This window comes from Octopus bimaculoides, chromosome 28 (assembly GCF_001194135.2).
Source record: "Octopus bimaculoides isolate UCB-OBI-ISO-001 chromosome 28, ASM119413v2, whole genome shotgun sequence".
In the NCBI taxonomy this organism is placed as follows: Eukaryota; Metazoa; Mollusca; class Cephalopoda; order Octopoda; family Octopodidae; genus Octopus; species Octopus bimaculoides.
Window position 1 is genome coordinate 10,330,977 of NC_069008.1, and position 21,820 is coordinate 10,352,796.

At 36.1% G+C, this 21,820-nt stretch overlaps 1 protein-coding gene across 4 annotated transcripts in view; it reads right to left on the minus strand.

Moving 5' to 3' along the window:
• Positions 1 to 21,820, minus strand: part of LOC106873345 (uncharacterized) — a 253,626-nt gene that overhangs the window by 16,032 nt on the left and 215,774 nt on the right. For 3 of the 4 annotated variants that reach the window (XM_052977316.1, XM_014920673.2, XM_052977317.1), the window contains 5 exons: positions 18,087 to 18,473; positions 13,627 to 13,744; positions 11,922 to 12,139; positions 7,972 to 8,314; positions 4,306 to 4,523 (listed from right to left, as the gene is read on the minus strand). In XM_052977316.1, coding sequence (XP_052833276.1) covers positions 4,306 to 4,523; positions 7,972 to 8,314; positions 11,922 to 12,139; positions 13,627 to 13,744; positions 18,087 to 18,473 — 1,284 coding nt within the window. Of the gene's footprint in view, positions 1 to 4,305; positions 4,524 to 7,971; positions 8,315 to 10,656; positions 10,781 to 11,921; positions 12,140 to 13,626; positions 13,745 to 18,086; positions 18,474 to 21,820 lie in introns of those variants that run through there. The other variant, XM_014920674.2, reaches the window with a different exon arrangement.

Below are 21,820 nucleotides of genomic sequence, written 5' to 3' on the forward strand. Positions count from 1 at the left end.
TATATATATATATATATATTCCTTATGCATTCCAAAACCAAGTTACCAGTTTTGACGTATGGGGGTATCAAAAGATTCAGTACTATTTTAACTACAAACTAAACTTAATTTCCATTCACATATTTGCATTTCAAAATTTTAACATTATAGTCTTTTCCATAAATCAACTATTGTAAACATTTTATATGATGACGCCACATTTTCTATGTGTGTGTGTACCTTAAGACATCTATCATCAAAACACACACCTTCACTCACTCACTCTATCTCTCACTCTCTTTTTCTCTCTCTCTCTCTCTCTCACATGTGCATGCATGCACACACACTCATGTCCATTTCATATACACGTACATATATCTTTCACTTTCTCACCTCCTTCACTTTCTTTCTCTCTGTCTTTTTCGCTTTCTCTTTTTTCAATTTCTGCTCTGTTCAAATAAATTTTGACAGAATGAGTGGGAGAAACACAAAATGAGTAAAAGACAGACAAGAGAAACAAACAGAGACAGAAAGCAAGTTTCTATAGAAGATGAAAGACAAGGATTGTGGGTGACAGAGAACTGCTGATATTTCATACCTTATGTTCTAAGAGAGAGAGAGAGAGAGTGTGTGAGCGTGTGTGTGTATGTGTGTGTGCATGTGTGTATATTCCTTATGAATTCGAAAATTGGGTTGCCCATTTTGATGTATGGGGTATCAAAGTATTCAGTAGTATTTTGGCTACCAAATAAACTATAATTTCATTTACATATATTCTACATTATCTCAACAACCAGCTATAATTATTTGAAAGACACTGCTCTACAACAACCAGGTTTCAATGGAAAGTGAAAATAGTTTCACACTTTCAATTTCAACCAAAATTACAAAGTGTTGCATTACGAGAGTGACCATGGTTCAATAATGAAGGTAATGTTTTGCCGAATTTGTCACATCTGTACTATAATAAAGAAAGCTGCTTATCATCTGTAATGTGATAAGGCTATAATATTGTTTCACTTTCATTCTTTCACTTTTAATTCTAATCTAATAACATTAAGATCATCTTATTTCTATTAAATTTGAAATAAATTAACAATTTACATCCTAATTTGAACAACATTACACATCAGCAACTTTCCATCTTTGTGGCCATCATAGCAGAATGTTGTGTCAGTGTATGTGTTTACTGACATAACGAACGGCTGGAGGTGAAACTCTTGACAAAAACCAATGAGGTATATAAAAGTACACATTAACTGTTTCATTACCAGTTAATAATTATAGCAGCAGCTGCAAGGTTGCAAGGTATTTACAGTTACATATTTACCCTTAAATTAACATTTAATACATGTGCTTAATATATATATTAAGAAATTTCAGTTCTATATGATGAGGAATTATGTACATTATTTATATTTGACGGATATTTGCCCTCATCTTGTTTGTTGTTAACACAACGTTTTGGCTGATATACCCCCCAGCCTTCATCAGATGTCTTGGGGAAATTTTGAACCAACATCGAAAAATACCTTAGGAATGAGAACCCAGATTCGAAATTTCCCCAAGACAGCTGATGAAGGTTGGATGGTATATCAGCTGAAACGTGTTAACAACAAACAAGATGAGGACAAATATCTGTCAAATATAAATAATGTAAATTAAGAAATTTATCTATAGTAATCATTGTGGCATTTACCATTAAATTAGAAGTTCATGCATGTGCTTCTATTTGGTTAATTTAAACTGCATACAAAAATAAAAACATACTACATACATACAACTGCTTACAAAAATAGGAATTAATGCATAATTTTTTCTATGTTCATAATTTTTTGTTTACAATATCGAAAAAAATATACCACCAAAGAAAAGACATCATCTCTCCAGAAACAAGTAGAAAGCAAGGAGGATTGTAGAAAACCAAAGGTGAGAGTCCGAAGAGAGAAGCGAGGTAAAATTTTCTCAAGATAAACAAAGGGATGCTGCAGCATGTCAGACGGAACCTCAAGAGAGAAGGGAGATGAGACTTTTCCAAGATCAGCAGATGCATGCTGTAGTACTTAATGCTGGGTCATTAAATCAATGTTTTAATGATTAGATAGAGGTCCAATAGAATAGCTCTCAGAAACAGACTATGTACAAATTCGTTCTTCACAACTCTTGAAGCTGTTTTCAGATATGATCCATCCCATTCTTATAAAAATGATAACTCTGTCCAAATTGCTGTGCTAAACACAAAATGTCGTTTCTGTAGAGGTTTAGAATTTTCAAATGAAACAAAAGGTATGTGCTGCTCAGGTAGTCAGGTAACATTGCCAGCACTACTAGCTCCTTCTCAGCCTTTTATGGATCTTCTAGAAGGTACTTCCACCGAGTCAAAGGATTTTCTGAACAATATCAGGCAAGACAACTCTGCATTTCAAATGACATTGTTTACTGCATCTAAGAAAATAGTTAAACATGAATTTACACTGATGTCAAAGTTCAAGGGCAAGTCTATCTTATTGGTACCCTGTTACCCACAAATGAACAACCACAGTTCCTCCAAATTTACTTTATGAGTAATGTAGGACAACAACCTCGAAGGCGGTGTCAAAATTTCAGCTGATGGGTCATGTTAGACACAGCGCCGACTGCTGCAAAAGAGAGTATATCCACTGACAGTTTTACGATGCATTAAAAAATCACATAACTGCCATCCCCAATTTTCTATAAGTTAGGGCCTGAAATATTCCAAACAAAGGCATAGCATGTTGCTTAGTCAAATTGGCCCATCATTTACTCCACAAATGTTTTGTTGTCAATGCTGCACTTTCCCTTACCACCTGTTTCAACATAACTGTAATATATTATAAACAAACTATGCCATTTTAATCCCGAGCAACGCCAGGTATCTCTGCTAGTACATATATAAAATTGTTATATAAAATTAAATTATATCATTCAACCAAGGTAGTGGTTGACTATATTCTTAAGTCGAACATTTTGACAATCGCAGCAACTTCCATGCTTCACCACTAATTCAGTTCTCAACTAAATTGCAAACGATTAACAGTTTTAAAGAGGACACTTCTTCAGCTACACTTTGGCATAAATAGTTTGAGATTTGGCTCAGTAGTTACATCAAAATATGTGAGGTCTAAAGGTGGGCAGTAAGGCATCTTCAATTAACATACTTTTCTTATGCTTAAACGATAGAAAAATGCTTAACGATAGAAAAAAGATTATTTCAGCTGCTATGCCGCACATACTGAGAAGAGCATTGTTGCTGTGAGAACAATCACCATCCACGTAAATAATTTTTTCTGCATAACTTTACTTGATTTAGTAAATGAACAATCTGGCATGTTTATTTTGATGGCCTGTCAAAGTATACAGTGAGTTTCTTTGCCCAAGGTGTCAGGAAGGCACTTGGCCAGAAATAGAAACAAAATTGAAAGAAGAAAAATAACAACAACAGCAGAAGCAGCAGTAATGACAACAATAATAATGAAATACCAGGACCTTAAAATAGAGGTCAAAATTGTGGCATCTAAGAACAACAATTATACATGTGATCATTGGAGCATTGGGGATAGTACCAAATGGTGTTCTTATACACTATGACCAAGGACCAGGAAAACCCAAAGTATCAAAACTATGACAATTGTTCTCATGGGTGCAGCCCATATCTTAAGGAAAACACAGTCAACTTTAAAATACTTGATTCTCTTAAAATTCTTTCAAAACTGAAATACCTCAAATTTAACAAAATCTTAATTCTCAGAAGCTGGTCTCCTCCCCTAATTTTGGCACAAGGAAGTGGGTAAGTAAATTACATTGACTCAGTACTCAACTGGTACTTATTTTTTGCCCCTGAAAGGATGAAAGGCAAACTCGAACTCAGTGAACTTTGAACTCAGGATGTGAAGACAGAGGAAATCCCACTAAGCATTTCATTTGGTGTGCTCAGGATTCTGCCAGCTCACCACCTCCCTACAATATATTATCTCAGCAGAAGGCTAGCAATTTCAGGGGCAGGGATAAATCCATTATATTCACCCCAGAACTCAAATGGTACTTATTTTATTGACCCTGAAAGGATGAAATGTAAAGTCAACCTTGGGAGAATTTGAACTCAGAATGCAAAAACAGACAAAATGTTGCAAATCATTTTTGCCCAGTGTGCTAACGATTCTGCCAGTTCACCACCTTCCTACAATATATTATTGCTAATCAAAAATAACATTCACAGTAAAATGTCCAACTTGCTGTTACTTGAGATCTCTGGGTGACACTTGGAATAGTTTGTACAACAGCAGCAGCAGCAGCAGCCATAATTACCTTTTGATTTTGTAGAATTTCCACGTGTTCATCATACTCAGTGACTACAGTCACTGAGAACGGCTGGCGGTCAGGTGAGTCAAATTGGTAATTGGCTATGACTGCGAACGTACCGTTGACCACATCTCTGGACAACACAACACTGCATCTGGCCTTGATTTCATAATGGAGCCGGTCAAATGTTATGACATGTTGACTTCCAAACAGAATTGCATGAGCTGAAAGAGAGAATGTGTGTGAGTATGTATGTGTATGAAAGAGCTGGGTAACGAAGAGGGAGGGAGAGAGGGAAGAGAGAGAAGGAGAGAGGAAGGGAGAGAGAAGGAGAGAGAAGGAGAGAGTGGAGAGAGAGAGATAGATAGATAGATAGATAGATAGATAGAGTGGTAGATAGAGAGAGAGAGATAGATAAAGTGGTAGATAGATAGATAGAGAGAGAGAGAGAGAGAGAGAGAGAGAGAGAGAGAGAGAGAGTCGTAGATAGAGAGAGAGAGAGCTAGATAGATAGATAGAGAGAGAGAGAGAGAGAGATAGAGTGGTAGATAGATAGATAGACAGATAGATAGATAGAGAGAGAGAGTGAGAGAGAGAGAGAGAGAAACAGACTGTACATGCTAAAATCATAGATGAAGCTTCTGCATTTTAGTCACATATGCTAGAAATAAAAGCCAAATCCCCTTCAACCCATCTTTATGTATGTATGTTTATTATCTTTCACTTTTTAATTTTAGAGTAAATTTTGACCAGCCACCTACTTGGTAGCAAGGTTATGAAGGAAAGCATCTTGTTTTGCTTGTCATCCTTTAAATCTTTAAGGTTGCTGGATATCTACCAGGACTGAAAACAAGACCTGTCAAAAGGATACTCATAAGGAACATCCTCCTCTATCCCTTCTGTACCACTTATATTCCCTGCCATTGTTTCCTATGGGTAGGACCTACTCTGACTGTCTCTCCATCTTTCTCTTTAACACTATCTCTCCAGCCTCTCCCTTCTTTTCCTACTGGGGTAGTCAAGTAACTTCTTTATAGTAAGACACCTGTCTCTATCCTCTAACTTCTCACCTGCACTAAGCATCTTCCCTCTGTTCCACTCCCTTTTCCAGCAAAGAGGTCTTCATCTTGCAAGTTCCTTGGCTGCCCTTAGAAAAGGCATTCAGCCAAAGCAGACACTGGAGCCAGTGCTGCTCTTTGACTTGCCAGTTCCTGTCAAAAACCATCAAACTTATGCTAGCATGGAAGACAGCTGATGATGATGATGTGCGTGTGTATGTGGATTAGTGAAGGAGGCCTCTGCATCATAGCTAAACCTGATAGAAATGGCAGCCAAATCTTTCTCAAATCACACCCTGTCGGATTTCTATGGCAGGATACCCTTCCCAATAATTTTCTTAGTTTATCTCTACAGATTTTCTATAGAAATTATAGCCAGCACTGATTTGTTATGATGTTACATATTCGAATGTGTATAATGTAAACAACAATGCAATTGAAGATGGCAAAAATAAGGTAATGGGTGTAAATGCATATTTCAGGAGTTCTTGCACCTTCTTCAGCACCACATCCAACCCATTAAACATCCACAAAATCATAGCTTAAAGAGCTACAAAATATAGAAGTGTAACGCTATTGGATACACCAATTTTACACACTGATCACATTCCTGGCAGCTGGAACATACATATTAATTACTTGTTGGGACACCTTCCCAATAGTAACTATTTTGCAGAGTGTACTGAGTCCTTTTTTAATGGAATTGGTACTAGTGATGTCATCAAGTAATTCACATGACACTATCCCTTAGATATGTGCATCATGTCAGAGGATCTTTCACACAATCCTTAAAATGCAATTTTAACTTATGCTGTGGTCTTCTACCGGATGCCAGCTTACCATAATGGTATCTTTGCATGATAGCTAGACTGATAGAGTTACCAACCAAATCTTGCCTGTGGCTGTATGGTAGGAATCTTGTTTCCCAGCCACATGGTTCTGGGTTTAGACCCACTGCATGGCACCTTGCGCAAGTATCTTCTACTATAGCCTCAGGTCAACCAAAGCCTTGTGAGTGGGTTTGATAAATGGAAACTTAAAGAAGCCCATCATGTGTATGTTTGTGTTTCTCCCTCACCATCTCTTGGCAACTGGTGTGTTTATGGTCCCATAACCAAGTGGTTCAGCAAAAGAGACTAACAGAATAAGTACCAGGCTTAAAAATAAAGTACAGGGGTCAATTTGTTTAACTAAAAGTTCTTTGAAGCAGTGCCCCAGCATGACCACAGTCTAATGACTGAAACAAGTAAAAGATACAAAAATTGCACAGTGGTGATTTTATAGCACAATTAATTGCTGTTTGGACAATAGAGAGAATAAGAGATGGTGAAGTATAATTCAAGGGAAATTTGACTGCTTTTTCTGAAGATCTAGTGATCATATAGAGTTTTTCCTTGTTGATTCATACAGAAGGAATTTTGCAGTCATCTACAAAAATGAGATGGACTATCCAATAGAATCAGTGTTTACCCAATACTTTGGAGTAAGAGACCCCTAGCATTTCTTTAGATATCCCTCTAGAAGAAAAACTCTGTGACTTCATTTGCATCCAATGATGTAGACAGGTAAACATGTATTTTGCTTGGGGAGTGGAATTGATACCTGTGCATGTGTATGTGTGTAAATATTTCAAATGAATCTTTGTTCTTTATTACTTTTTATACGCTCATATCTTGTAAATAGTTTTTAATAGATTATTGTTATTGCTTATTTTACCAAACGCGCACACACACACACCAATTATTCTTTACATGCATATATACATGTATACTCCTACATCTTTATATATATATATATAAGGTTGAGGAGGGTATTGGATTTAACCAAACCCAAAAAGATACAGGTAATACCGAGTAAGTGCTGTATACCGACTAGTTGCCCCAGTCGTTGTATGAACAGGATTGGGGATTATAAGTCGTGTATTAGTGTGTGTATGTATAAATTTATAAAAAGATAAAGAGAGCAATGGTAAAGCTGGAAATATATTTTATGGATAGAGTCTTACAGCTGTTTCTGGGAAGATCCAGTACTTCCCTTCATCGGAGACAGAAATAGTAAAGGAATCGATTATTATATCCATAGGCGGAGAGTTATAGTATGAAGTGAGAGATGTGCGTAGGGTAAATAGGTCAAGTCCCATTCTGTCTTTAAGACTTGACCTATATTACCCGACGCACATCTCTCACTTGACTTGGGACATCCTTCAAGTAAACACAAGCAATATACCTCGGACACAATATGGCATATATCCACCTCTGCTATTTCAGCCTTTGCTGCAGCAACTATTTCCGGAAAATTCCCACACGGATTACTTTACACGAATCCTTACTACTGGAATGATACTACACTCCAAGTACTGTTCTTTCTTTCTTTCTTTTTTCAGCGCATCACACTCACTCTCACTTCATACTATAACTCTCCGCCTATAGATATAATAATCGATTCCTTTACTATTTCTGTCTCCGATGAAGGGAAGTCCTGGATCTTCCCAGAAACAGCTGTAAGACTCTATCCATAAAATATATTTCCAACTTTACCATTGCTCTCTTTATCTTTATATATATATATATATATATATATATATATATATATATCAAATGACCATCAAGCTTACCTTTGAATGGTGGAAACCAATTTGCTACATCAGTGGAAGGTTTCATCTCATAGTATAAATCCCAGAATGTGAGTTCAGATCCCAGTAAATATCTGGCTCTTTTGTAAATGCCTGTGGCCCTTTCTCTAACCTGGCTGCTGAAATCTCTGCCAAATTGTACTATATTGCTTGGTATTGTAAACACATAATAATTTACTTCAAATACAATGTGACCCCACTTTTGTATTATGATGTTTGGGGTTATACTGAAATTGGTTAGGGTGTCTCTCATGGATGACAGTTTTGTGCTCACTGATTTGTGTATGCTTTCTTTGAGGCTTATATCACTGCATGCTGCTATCATCTGCGTGATAAATGATAAATTATGTGATATTTGAAAGAATTAAAGATTAAGTAAATGAGTCAAGGAGTGATTAAGTGGAAGAGGTCTAAATGTTAAAGTGGCTGAGGTTGGAGGTTATTATCTGCAAGGTTGAGACAATGGGACAAGGAATTAAGGAGTAAATATATCATTTAACTTGTTTCAGCCATTTCATTGTGGCCATGCTGAGGCACCATTTTGAAGGGTTTTAGTTGAAGAAATCGACTCTAGGATTTTGAAGGCTAGTACTTATTCTATTGATCACTTTTGCAGAACTACTAAGTTACGGGTACATAGACGTACTAACACCAGTTGTTAAGCACTGGGGAGGGGAGGCAAACACAGACACACATATAAATATGTATACAAAACAGGCTTCTTTCAGTTTCTGTTTACCAAATCTACTCATAGGGCTTTGGTTGGCCCAAGGATATATTAGGTTGAGTAAAATGTAAGCAACGTTTTGAAATATGAAATTCATTACAATATATTTCAACAATGTGGAAATTTTATTTATCAAAGTAAGTACCATTAAAATCAACACATTTTTGCCAATGAGTTACAAGTTTGTTTATTCCAGTAACATAAAAATCAGGAGTTCTAGAGGTGATGAACTCTTTGAATGCACTTTCAGCATCACTTTGAGTTTTGAACCTCTTCTCTCACAGGAAACCATCAAAGTGCTTGAAAAAGTGGTAGTCAGTAGGAGAAAGGTCTGAGGAATAAACTGGGTGGGGAAGAGCTTTGTAGCCAAGTTCCCTCAACTTCTGGAGCGTCATTAGTGAAATATATGGTCGAGCATTGTCATGAAGAAAGATTAGCCCTCTTCTGTTGACCAGTCTGAGATAGAGGAATAGCAGTTTTTCATTCATTTTGGCAATTTCATGGCCATATGTTTATGCAGTAATAGTTTTTCTGGGTTTTAAAAAGTTATAGTGGATGAGTCCAGCAGTACATCACCAAATAGTCATCATAACCTTCTGTTTGAAGAGCTCAGATTTATGGAAGGTTTTCGGTGCTTCATTTTGGTCCAACCACTGAGAAGTTTTTTTATTATTGTACAGAATCCACTTTTCATCACAAGTTACAATACAGTCGAGAAATGGATCAGTCTGGTTACAGAGAAGAAGCGACAAGCAAATTTTATATCTGTGCATTTTCTGATTTTCATTCAAATCATGTGGTACCAATTTGTTGAACTTTTTTGATTTTCCAATAGCATGCAAATGGTTGCAGGCAGTTTTCTGGCTAACTTGAAGTTCTTTTGCCAGTTCTTGAGTAGTTTTACATGGATTTTTCTCAACAACAGTCTTTAACTGGTTTTTATTGATGACAGATAGATGTCCACTATGCTCACGATCGTCAAGGCTCAGGTCACCACTGCGAAATCCTTTAAACCATTTTTGAGCTGACCACTCATTGGCCATTTCCTCACCAAATGTTTTGTTGATATTGTGAGCAGTTTCAGCTGCTTTATGTCCTTTTTTGAAGATGAATAGCAAAATTGCTCGAATATTGCACTTTAACAGTTCTATTTCAGATGATTGTAACAAAGGTGAAAAAAATATCAATGTTAATTTATTGATGCATTTAGGAAAGTCTATGTCTGTATTATCAGACAATTTCAAAAAAATTAAAAATTCTGCAAAAATCAGGTACAAATTTTTCATGGTTCAAAACGTTGCTTACTTTATACTCAACCTGATAGTAGGAGACACTTTCCCAAGGTGCCATGTAGTGGGATTAAACCTGAATCTATGCGGTTAAGAAGCAAGCTTTTTACTACACACCCACGCCTGCACCTGTGAAAAAGAGTAACATATACTTCTATATATATACATGACACAGCAGTAACTAAATCATAGCCATGGGTATATATGGTGCATAATAGGAGTAAATCAATGAAAGAGTAAAACAAATACAGGAGTAACTGAATTCAAAAGCACAGGTGTAGCTGTGTGGTAAGAAGCTTGATTCCCTATCACATGGTTTCAGGTTTAGTCCCACTGCATAGCACCTTAGGCAAGTGTCTTCTACTATAGCGTCAGGCTGACCAAAGACTTGTGAGTAGATTTGGTAGATGGAAGCTGAAAGAAACCCATCATACACACACACACACACACACATACATATATATATCTAAGTTCGGGTATCTGTTGGAGTGTATCATTAATGAATTATTGCTTGATTCTCCAGCAATGTCTTGGTGATTTTAGGAGTAACTGCAGTGAATTTGCCTTTAGAAGCTAGAATATGTCACAAACATATTTTAACTTACCCAAAGTTCATCTATTCCAGATCACTGCTTGGCACTGATGCTGTTATGTTTATTCTAACCAGGTGATTGAATAGTGAGACTCTGTCACAGGTGTCAACTGTTTTTTAGTTAAAGCTACAGCTTTAATCTGCCCAGGATTATCTCTCTTTGGTGTTTCCCACTGAGGAAGGCTAAAAAGACAGAAACAGCTGTCTGGGAATCTGACAGGGGCAAGCACTGGGCAGATATAGTGTTTTTACAACTTTTAACATCAGAGAGAATTTTTTCTCCATGGTAACAGCAGTGAATTTACTTTTAGAAGTTTAACAATAAATGTAGAGGAACAGCAACCGACACACTTTGACCAAATCCATCTCCCCTACCTTTGCTGTGGTCAACCTCAGAATCTTCAGAAATATAGAAATAGACTGGACTTTGAAGAGTTTATAATATGTTCATATGGTGGACACTACACTGCATACGGTTAAACTTCTGAGTGTCAGAAATAGCCAAACAGTAAAGAGAGTATAACTACAATTGACTGCTGTATGTCACATATAAATTAAACAGTGGTGAGAGTATGACATGCCCAAATTGTCACACTGCACCTCTATATGTCAAAAACAGATTTGATATTGGAGAGTATAACATGTCCAGACTATCTCTACACCATAGACTGGACATACAAGTGAGTACATGTCCAAATTGTCACACTGCATCACCATATCTCAGAAACAGATTTGACAGTGAAGAGAGCACATGTCCAGACTGTCACTACACCACATACAATTGACATACAAACATCAGATATAGATTGGACAGTGGAGAAGGTGCCACATAGCCAGACTGTCACACTGCACCATGTATGTTGGTCATAGACTGGAAAGTGGAGAACGTACACATCTAGACTGTTATACTACACCACATACAACTAACCACTGTGTGTCGAAGATAGTCTGGACAACAGAGACAATATAATTATGTGCAGATTGTCACCGTAACCTCTGTATGTCAGATATAGACTGGAGAGGGAGAAAGTATAGTATGTCCAGGCTGTCACATTATAATTGACTACTGTATGTCAAAAATAGACTTGACAGCAGAAAGAGTACAACATGCTCAAACTGTCACACCACACCACATTGAGAGAGTACAACCTCCAACAATAGAACAGAGCTGCATGACCAGAACTGATCTGGGTTACTCAATTATAACAGATAGGAGAAAATACAATATGTTCAGATAGCCACATTTGACAGGAGCCTGGGGTTAAATAACAACAGCAATATCACCCTCACCTTAAAAAAAGACAATCAAACAAATTGTAATTACCTCATAATAGATCTCTTTGATGATATCTAACAATGCATTGATGATAGGTAACTGTATGTACGGTTGGAAATAGTCTCTAGCTTGTGCCAGGACTGAGACTAGTCGATCAGTTACATATTGCATGATTTGGATTCCATTCTCAAAGACAAACTCAAAAGCATCCATAAAAAAGTTGGTGAGTTTTGGACCAAATTCATGTTTGATATAATGTGTGATGTCTGAAATAATAAAGAAGGGAGGAAATTAAATAAATACGATAAATAAATTGAGGTAAAATAGCTTATTAAATTACTCCTTTCTTGTTATCTATATTTTTATTTTGTAGTATTTAGTTATATCCCTTAGATTTAGACTTCAAATATTGCCACAAAAGTAAATTATTAGAATCATTAGAACTACATGGTTCTGGGTTCAGTCCTACTGCATGGCACCTTGGGCAAGTATCTTCTACTACAGCCTCAGGCCAATCAAAGCTTTGTGAGTGTATTTGGTAGATGGAAACTTAAAGAAGCCTGTCATATATATGTGTGTGTGTGTTTGTGTTTGTCCCCCACCCCCACTGCTTAACAACTGAAGTTGGTATGTTAATGTCACTGTAACTTAGTAGTACAGCAAAACAGGCAGCAAAAATAAGTACCAGGCTTAATAAAATTAATAAAAGAATAAGTACTGGGGTTGATCCACTTGCATAAAATTCTTCAAGGTGGTGCTCCAGCATGGTCACAGTCTAATGACTAAAACAAGTAAAACAAAAAAAAAACAGACAGAATGCATGGTTGTATTCTTTCTAACTTTTTGCCCTCTGACTTCCTTGTTCTGCCGTATTTTTGACAGCTGATGCCAGATTATTGCCAACTACTTTGCACCATAAGCTGGGTACATTTGATTTGGCGACTGGCTGTAGAGAGATTGTTAATGACAGCACTCAGAATCACTTCAGTGTTTACAGGGAGTCTCTACATTTCTAGATGGCTTTACTTCACTGCAGCTTGCAAAATTCATGTTTTCTCCATCTTTTTACATACATCATTGTACAGTATTTATCATTTTTTTTTTATCTTTTATCTTTTACTTGTTTCAGTCATTAGTCTGTGGCCATGCTATGGCACCGCCTTAAGATTATTTTCATCTAATGAATCAACCCCAGTACTTTTCTTAATTTCTTATCTTTAAGCCTGATATTTATTCTTGCAGGCTATTTTGCCAAACCACTAAGTTACTGGGTACATAAACAAACCAGCACCAGTTGGAAAGTGGTGGTGGGGGACAAACACAAGGACAATAAATCACGCACGCACACACAAACACACACACACACACAAGTTTCAGTTTCTGCCTACCAAATCCATTCACAAGGTGTCACGCCGTGGGACTGAACCTGGAACCATGCCATGTGGTTGAGAAGTAAACTTCTTACTCCATAGCCATGTCTGTACCTATCATCATGGTCATCATCATTGTTTTATGTCTGCTTCCCATGTTGGCATAGTAGGACATTTCAACAGAATCTGATGGGCCAGAAAACTACACTAAGCACCAGTGTCTACTTGGCCATGGTTTCTATGGCTGGATGCCCTTCACTTTACAGAGTGAACTGGCTGCTTTTTTCCTGGCACCAACACAAGTAAGTTAACCAAAATGATTTCATATTTTAGTGCAAGGTGGCCTTAGATACAAATTCCCAACTACAAATGTGACAACTCACCATTTATAAAGAAATTCTGTTTCAAGTAATTCACTGCTGCCATGACCAATTCAATATAATGGGTATGACTTCTATGGAGGTGGTGTGTAAGGGTCTTACTCATGTATGTAGATGTTATCTGGAAAAAAAAAGCCATGTATTGTAATGATTTTTAGAGGAATAAAATAAGAATCATGAAACCACAGAAGTAAGAGGGAACAACAGCAGCAGTAACAACAACAAGGACAACACAGGTGTAGCATCAACAAAAGATATAATATCAACATGTGATAGATGTTTTCTCACCAAAGTATTGCAGTCTATGAAGATGTCTGATGGGGTTCTCAGTTATTTGATTTAACCCCTTAAAATTCAGATTATTCTGTAAAATTTAATGCTTATTTATTCATAGTATTCTGAATAAACTATGCATTATCACATAGCTTCAAGATTTCCAGGTGATTGTGTTATGGCAAGAATCATGACACCACATAAGAATGGACTAGCCGAACTCGTATAAGTAGCTGCATGTTTGACTGAGAGTGAGAAATGAAAAAATTCAGGAAGTCGAAAGGTGTTATTCATGAGTTCATGGAGTCACAGGAAATTGTTGAGAAGTTGCTATAGTTCGTTCAGAGTTGTTTCGGATTGGTTACAGTTGTTGGCAGAGTATTTGGGAATACATCAAGTGGAGATAGTTGGTGCCTATCCTGTTCTGTGTTATTGTATATCACACTGTATTAGTGCATGACACTAAGGTGACATATACAAAAACCACATTATAAAAGATTATTTCTTTTTAGAATGACATTATAAGGTAGGTGTGAAAGGCCAGAGCTGGTTAGTTTGAACATAAAATTAGTAAAATATTTTGGCTGGATACAACTGACCATCACATGGTCTATTCTTACTAAAATAAATGTGTTAATTTCTGTTCTGTCATAAGCCCAAAATAGCAATAGAATACTATGAATAAATAAAAAAAAAACTAATTTATTTTAAATTTAAAAAATCTATTTATTTAAATAAATAGAAAATCATTTAAATGAAAAATTATTTAAAGTGAATAAAAAATAAAATCATTTACTTAAAAGAAATAATGATTCGTTTTAAAATTTTAAAAAAAAAATTGTTTTAAATAAACAAAAATTGTTAAATAAATAAAATCATTAATTTTAGACAAATAAATAAATAAAATCATTTAAATAGTTAAAAAGAAAACAGAATAATTCTTGCATTGTTAATAGTTTCTGTTAGTCACATTTTAAATATAGAATACTTCACAAACTATCTTCTCAAAGACCAAGAAAAAAAAAAAAAGGAAGTAAATATGCCAGTGCAGCCTTGTCTGGATGATGAGAAAATTATTAGATTTTGCAGGTTTCCAATTACAATGGAAAGCAAAAGAAAATTTATTTGAACCACAGGCAGACAGACAATAATTTCCTTTGTTTCTTTTTCTTTTTTTTTTTCCTAAATTGCAACAAATGACTGTTGGTGATAAATATTTCAGAGACAAATATTTATTGTTATAATATTGATATAAACTTTTGTTTTCTTTGAATCCATTTCTGGTCAAAGATTTTTTTTTTTGTTTTTTATTTTTTTGTTCAGCAGTTTATATAAATGACCTTCAGGCCTTTGAAAATGAGAAAATATCTTGCAAAAATATCTTAAGCTGTATTGTTTGCTTTCATTGCACAGGGGTTATTTTGGGTAAATGGATTGTAATTTGAAAACTGAAAAATTCAACAAAGAGTGCAAAAGAGAATTTGTAAAGATTACTGACCAGCAGTCAATAAATTTTGTGACTTAAATGTTTAGACATTTAGACAGAGCCTTTGCAAACTGATCAGTTCTACAAGTATTTTTTTTTTAATGGTCATTAAATTTCCATCTCATCCATCCATTATTCCTGGGAGGGTTGTTGGGGTAGAGTCCTTAGGTACCACCTCCCAGGGTCCTATCAGAAACAGCTGTTATTACATTTTCTGGCTGGATTCCTAAGCACAATCAACTAAGATGATGGATACTATCCAACCAGCTCATTCTTGATTTACCTCTAGGTTTCCTATGGAATGGCTCAGTTTGAAGAACACATTTTGTGATTCTTACCTGCAACATTCCAATAACATGTGTGCAGTACTGTATGTAGTATGAAGTAAAGGCTCTGTCAGTGGGAAGTGTGCCACTGACAGAGCAGCTTGAGGCCCCTTCCTGTGAAGAGGAAGAGTTTGTCCTCCTTTATCACGAGGGAGGGCCTGTAAGAAAAGTTGTGGACGACCAGTGCGACCAAAGAATTACATACTCGGAATGCACAGGCAGTCCATTATGGCCTCTGCAGGTGACTGCGGAGGTGATACAGCATACAGTGTTGTCAAGGGTCATGGAGACCCGTGACAAGAGTTTGCGTTCCTTTTCGCGGACCCTGACTTGTCACTGCAGAGTTGTCTGCAGGTGGCAAGTCAACTTGCTTGGGGGCCCTGATGATTGAATTTTTGTTTTGTACTTTAATTGTTTGTTGTAACTGAACTGTTTGAACAATGATTTTGAGGGGTTTTTGGTTGGCGGGCTTCGAATACCCCTCTCATTTATATCATCCATATCTTATCATCCTTCATTTCATTAATGTATCTGTCCAGCCTGCTTTGCTTCTTGCACTTCTGTATACAGCTCTAGTGGCTAATTAAATGATATAATGAAGTAATGGGGAGAAGTTGCAGTTTGACCTGGAGAGACTCCTTGATCTTTGAGTTATGCATCCTGTCAAATAATGTTATTTCAAAGATCTTTCAGAGGAACCTCATTTTGGTTACTTGTATTCAAGATTGTACTCTTTTGGTCATTACCCAACAGTTTAAAATATATACAATTATGTAGTGTCTTTGAAAAATTGATAATTCTACAAGAGTGCCAATAGAAAATATGCTGCACGATTGAAGATGCAAAAAATGAATGAATATTTCAGGAGCTATTGCCCTTTCTTCAGCACCATATCCAACCTGGCAAACTTATTGGGTATTTAAGCAATGTATTCATGGATAGTTGATGGCTTGGCTATGGTGCTGATGAACGAACAATAACTCTTGAAATATGCATGTACACCAATTACCTATCTTTTCTATCTTCAACCACATTGTTTACATAGATATATTTGTATGCAAAACACCATAACTTTCAGTGCTGCGTCTGAATTCTATAGAAAATTTGTAAACTTAAAAATGAGAACATTGCACTGCTAACACAAAAAGACATATTGACTTGTAAACTTTTAATATACTAGGTAATATATTATGTTTGCAAAATGAAATATTGTGTCCTTGCTAGCAATTCATATATATATATATATATATATATATATATATATATATAAACTTTCTAAGACATATCAACGCTTCTAAAGCAAACTTTGTTTGTTTGTTTATGTTCATCATAATTTGAATTTAATATATATATATGATGTATGTATGTATGTATGTATATTTATACATGTGTGTGTGTATACACACATAATATGTTTGCGTGTTTGTGTGTGAAACTTTGTGTTTGTACCCCTGCTCTGTGTGACAATTGGTGTTGGCTTGTGTATATCCCTATAACTTAGCAGTTTAGCAAAATTTTCTGATAGGAGAAGACTTGAAAAATGTATTGAGGTTAATAAAATATTAGTGAGAGAAGCAGAGTTAGTGCCAAAAGGCACCATGCTCATATATGAGAAGACTCTAAAGGCTAATATCGCAGTATTTGACATTTTAACAAGACATCCATGTTAAGTTGGATATAAAGATTACCTTTTACTACTAATACTGCTTCCATCACTAATCATCATCATCATTGTTGTCATTTAACGTCTGCCTTCCATGCTAGCATGGGTGGAACACTTTTTATTTACAACATCAGTGACTGATAAGAGACTGAAATTCTATATATAGTAGCAACAAGGTTTGGCTGCTATGAGGTGACTGGATGCCTGTCACAGAGGAAGTCCAGTAGATTGAGATCACCTGATCTGGCAGTTCTGGCACCCATAATAGACGATTCTTGTCTGCAACGATTTATGTCTGTGTTTTATGCCTGATGCATCTATATAAGAGGACTTCTCAAGGCTAGTATAGCAGTACTTGGTATACTAACAAGACATCCACATTTATGTTGGCCATAGAGATTGCCTTTTATATTAAAGTTAATCTGTCTGGATAACCAACAAAGCAGTGCTCAAGCAAGGCCACAATCTGATGACTGAAACAAAAAAATGAATAATGCAAGAAAATGAATAATGACTATTGCATTTATTTTATTCGTTATTTTCATTTTTCTTTTTACTACAAAGACCCCAAACATGACATGGAGATACTAAGCAAATGATACCCCAGGTGAGAGCTTGAGTTACCAGTGCTTTTAATTGGCCTTGATTAAGAAAACCACAATTTCTTTCAATCATATAAAGTTCTCTGAGAAGTTAAAGATATTGAATTACTCACCTTATATTGGTCATATAAATATTGGAATATCTGTTGGCAAATTTCCCATATTTTCACCATCTCAAACCACACCTGAGATTGATACTGAAGGAGCTGACTACCCTTCAAATAGTCATATATTTTCCACATGGCTTTATGAAAAGACTTCACATACAGGTAATTGTTGTTATAGTGATCCACAAGTATCTTGGAATAGATGGAATATTCATGGTGGGCATTTTCAAATTCAGTTTTAATGTATGGGACGAGTGGTTTCACTTCAGTAAGAATTGCTTGGTTAATCGGTTTCACAATGTCCCAGAAGGACATTGCAATATTTTGAATATTTTGTTGTCCTGTTGACTGAAATTCTTTATGACAAGTTTTAAGAGCTTGAGAAAAATAATTCTGAAAACGAAAAAAAAAATATATTTCTATATATACATATATTCATAAACATACACAAATCATTGTCATCATCATCATTATTTCACATCTACTTGCATAGGTCAGACAGAATTTGTTAACGCAGATTTTCAACAACCAGATGCCTTTCCTGTCACTATCCCTCGCCTTTTCCCAAGGAAGGTAATAGACCCCAATGGCTAGATACATTTAGCACAGAAATGAACAACATTGCTTGCATGATGACAATGCTCACTTTCAACCAGCACATGAGGTCTGGATAAGAGTACATGCAAACATGAACATGCATATACACATAACCAATTGGCTTTTTTCAAGTTTCCATCTACTACGGACATTCACAAGGCTTTGCTTGGCCCAGGGTTATTGAAGAAGGTTCTGCACAGTGGGAATGAATTCAATACCATGTGGCTGAGAAGCAAGCTTTTTAATCACATAGTTACACATGTTCCTACTGTACCACATCTGCACTTATATAAGATCCAGTGATCGAGGTGTATGAAGAAAGTTAGCTTCAAGCAATCAGTAGTAAATATAAAAAAACAACTTTCAAGGACAATAGTGGTTCATTGAGATGGAAGGCTGTGGATTTGTTTTGTATTGAAGTACGATAAACTGAAAAAATTTCTTCTTATATTTCACAGTAGGTGACCAGGATTGCTGAATGTGAAAATAAGAACACAAGAGTTAAGGAATGGAGTAGATAAGATCTGGGCTACATATGTTTCATAGTGAGTGGGACCTTGGAAGTAGTAAATGTCCAAGTGAAGTGTATACTGCAGGCTACTCTTCAGGCCAAGAATATCTTGATTAAATAAAAGTTTACATTGTCTCAAGGAGGAGAGCACAGTAGGAGAGGAGACTATAAATGTAGAGAGAAATAAATATTAACAGAAGGAAAAAATAAAAAAAATATAAGGGAGTGAGGGGAATGAGGAATTTAAGCAAGATCAATAGGGCTGTTTTGACCAAATCACAGAAATTAGCAAGGGGAATGGTATTTGCAAAAAAGGATAATGTGGAAGGAAGAGGGTGAGGAAATATTTTTGATCGAGGGGGAGAAAAAAATGTGTGGATGAAGAATGCAAGAGTATGAGGAATCTAAGCATGGTCATCTGACTGGTAGTATTCAATACTACCAAATCGCAGAAATTAGCAAGGGGAGTGGTATTAGAAAAAATAATGTGGAGGGAAGAGGGTGAGGAAATGTTTTTGGTCAAGAGGGAGAGCAAAATATATATATATGCATAAAGAAAACAAGAGAGAATGGGAAAGAATCGTGGCGGCTACTACTGGTTTTCAATTGAGGAATGTATATTGTGTGCGGTGAGCATGTTTACAGCATGACGTAATAGAGGTGTATGTTGGTGTATGTACTTGTAAGTTTACGAGGGTGGGGGAGGTAGATGAAATAAGAGACCAAAATTTTAAATGGTAAGGAAAAATACAGAGTAAAGTATGTAAATGACAATAAGGAATTAAAGGGAAGGTATATTGTTGGTTTAATATATAGTGGTAGTGAGGGTAGATAAGAGGGAAAATTTATGAAGGTTAGGGGGAAAGGCAGGGTGGAGTTGTTGTTATTTGTATTTTGAGAATAGATTTAGTGATCATTGCTTGCAGGTAAAAATTACACTACTGCACTCACTAAGAAAATCCGGGGATTACAAAATCCTCGGCTATGCACAGATCACATTTATTATTATAGCTGCTGTATGGCTTGGTGTGGGTAACTATGGACCACTTGAGAGTGCAAGGAGTTGAATCAATCTTTAGTTTATTGATAAGCAGAGATAACGATGTACTGCTGGATTTTGTTTGGGACTTGAAACTGGAGTAGTGGTTGCTCACTCTAGCTTTGATGGTGGTGCTACATGAGCTGATATATATGTAGTTACAGTTGGTAGTTGATACTGTACACTTATTATTTTTTGTGACACAGTGGTTATCTAAAGGACAGAAGGTTGGGCATCTGAAGCTGCATAGGTTTGTAGGGAATGTTCCAGATGAACTTGTGAGGGGATTGTTATTTTGTGAGGAACCGGTGTTAGGTTTGTTATTATTGCTGGCGTTAAGATTAGTATTCAAGGAGTTAAGGGTGGTGTTGTGGGGTTGTATAATATGATGATTATTGTGCCTGTGGTATCTTCTGTGTTGTTCTCTACTTTTATAAGTGATGAAGTTGGGTATTGAGGTAAATTTAAGGATTGGGTGTTAGTAGTGGAATTATAGTTGGAGTTATGAGGGTTAGTGTTGTTAAGGGAGTCAATTGGTGTTTTGGGTTTATATGTATGGAGCTGGAGATTATGTTGACTTAATTTATTAAGGTGTATATTAGCTGGTTATGAATTTCTGAATTTCTTGTTGAAATGTCAGATAACTCCAGCAATGTTGGTGGTAGAGAAGAATAATTTTATAGATTGAGGGTTAAATATTTTTCTAAGGGGGCTAGATTTAGAGAAATATTTTTCAAGTAGGGCGAAGAAGAGTTTAGGTACTTGAGTCTGAAAATTAAGGGCAAAGGAGGTGGATGGAACTGGATAATGCCCTGGGTTCTAGTTCATTTATTCTGATTAGCAAGGTCAACTAGGTGGGGAGAGGGTTTTAGAGGTGTATGCTGGTGCTTGTTTCAGTGAGTTGTGATGGGGTCATCTGGTAGGAGCGTTGTTTGTTAGGTCATCTGCTACTCTGAAATTTGGGTGGGTATTGGAAGAGTAGGATAGGGGGGAATTTTATGTTTACTAATTGGGGGTGTATTTGATTGAGTTTTTATATCCAACACAACGTAGGACATAATTGTAATATTCAGCATATTGCTCAGATAAATTCTTATTGGAAGATAGTGAGGAAATCTGGTAGGAAACACTTTCTACAATAGATTTTAGGATGGAAGTGGGTGTGTGTTAAAACTGCTAATTTCTTGGATGTAACCCTGGACTTACAAAGCCAAACCTTCTACCCATACCACAAACCTGGGGAAAACCTCCACTATGTGAACTTCTCCTCCAACCCATCCCCTCCGTCCTAAAATCTGTTTCTGCTAATTTCTGTGATTCAGCCAAAACAGCCCTATTGAATACTACCAGTCAAATGACCATGCTTAAATTCCTCATTCCTCTCACTCCCTTTTTTTATTTTTTCCTTCTTTTAATACTTATTTCTCTCTACATTTATATTCTCCTTTCCCACTGTGCTCTCTACACTGGATATTTACCACTTCTGAGGTCCAGCTCGTTATGAAACATATGTAGCCTGGATCTTATCTACTCCATTCTTTAACTCTTGTATGTATGTATGTATGTATGTATGTATATATATATATATATATA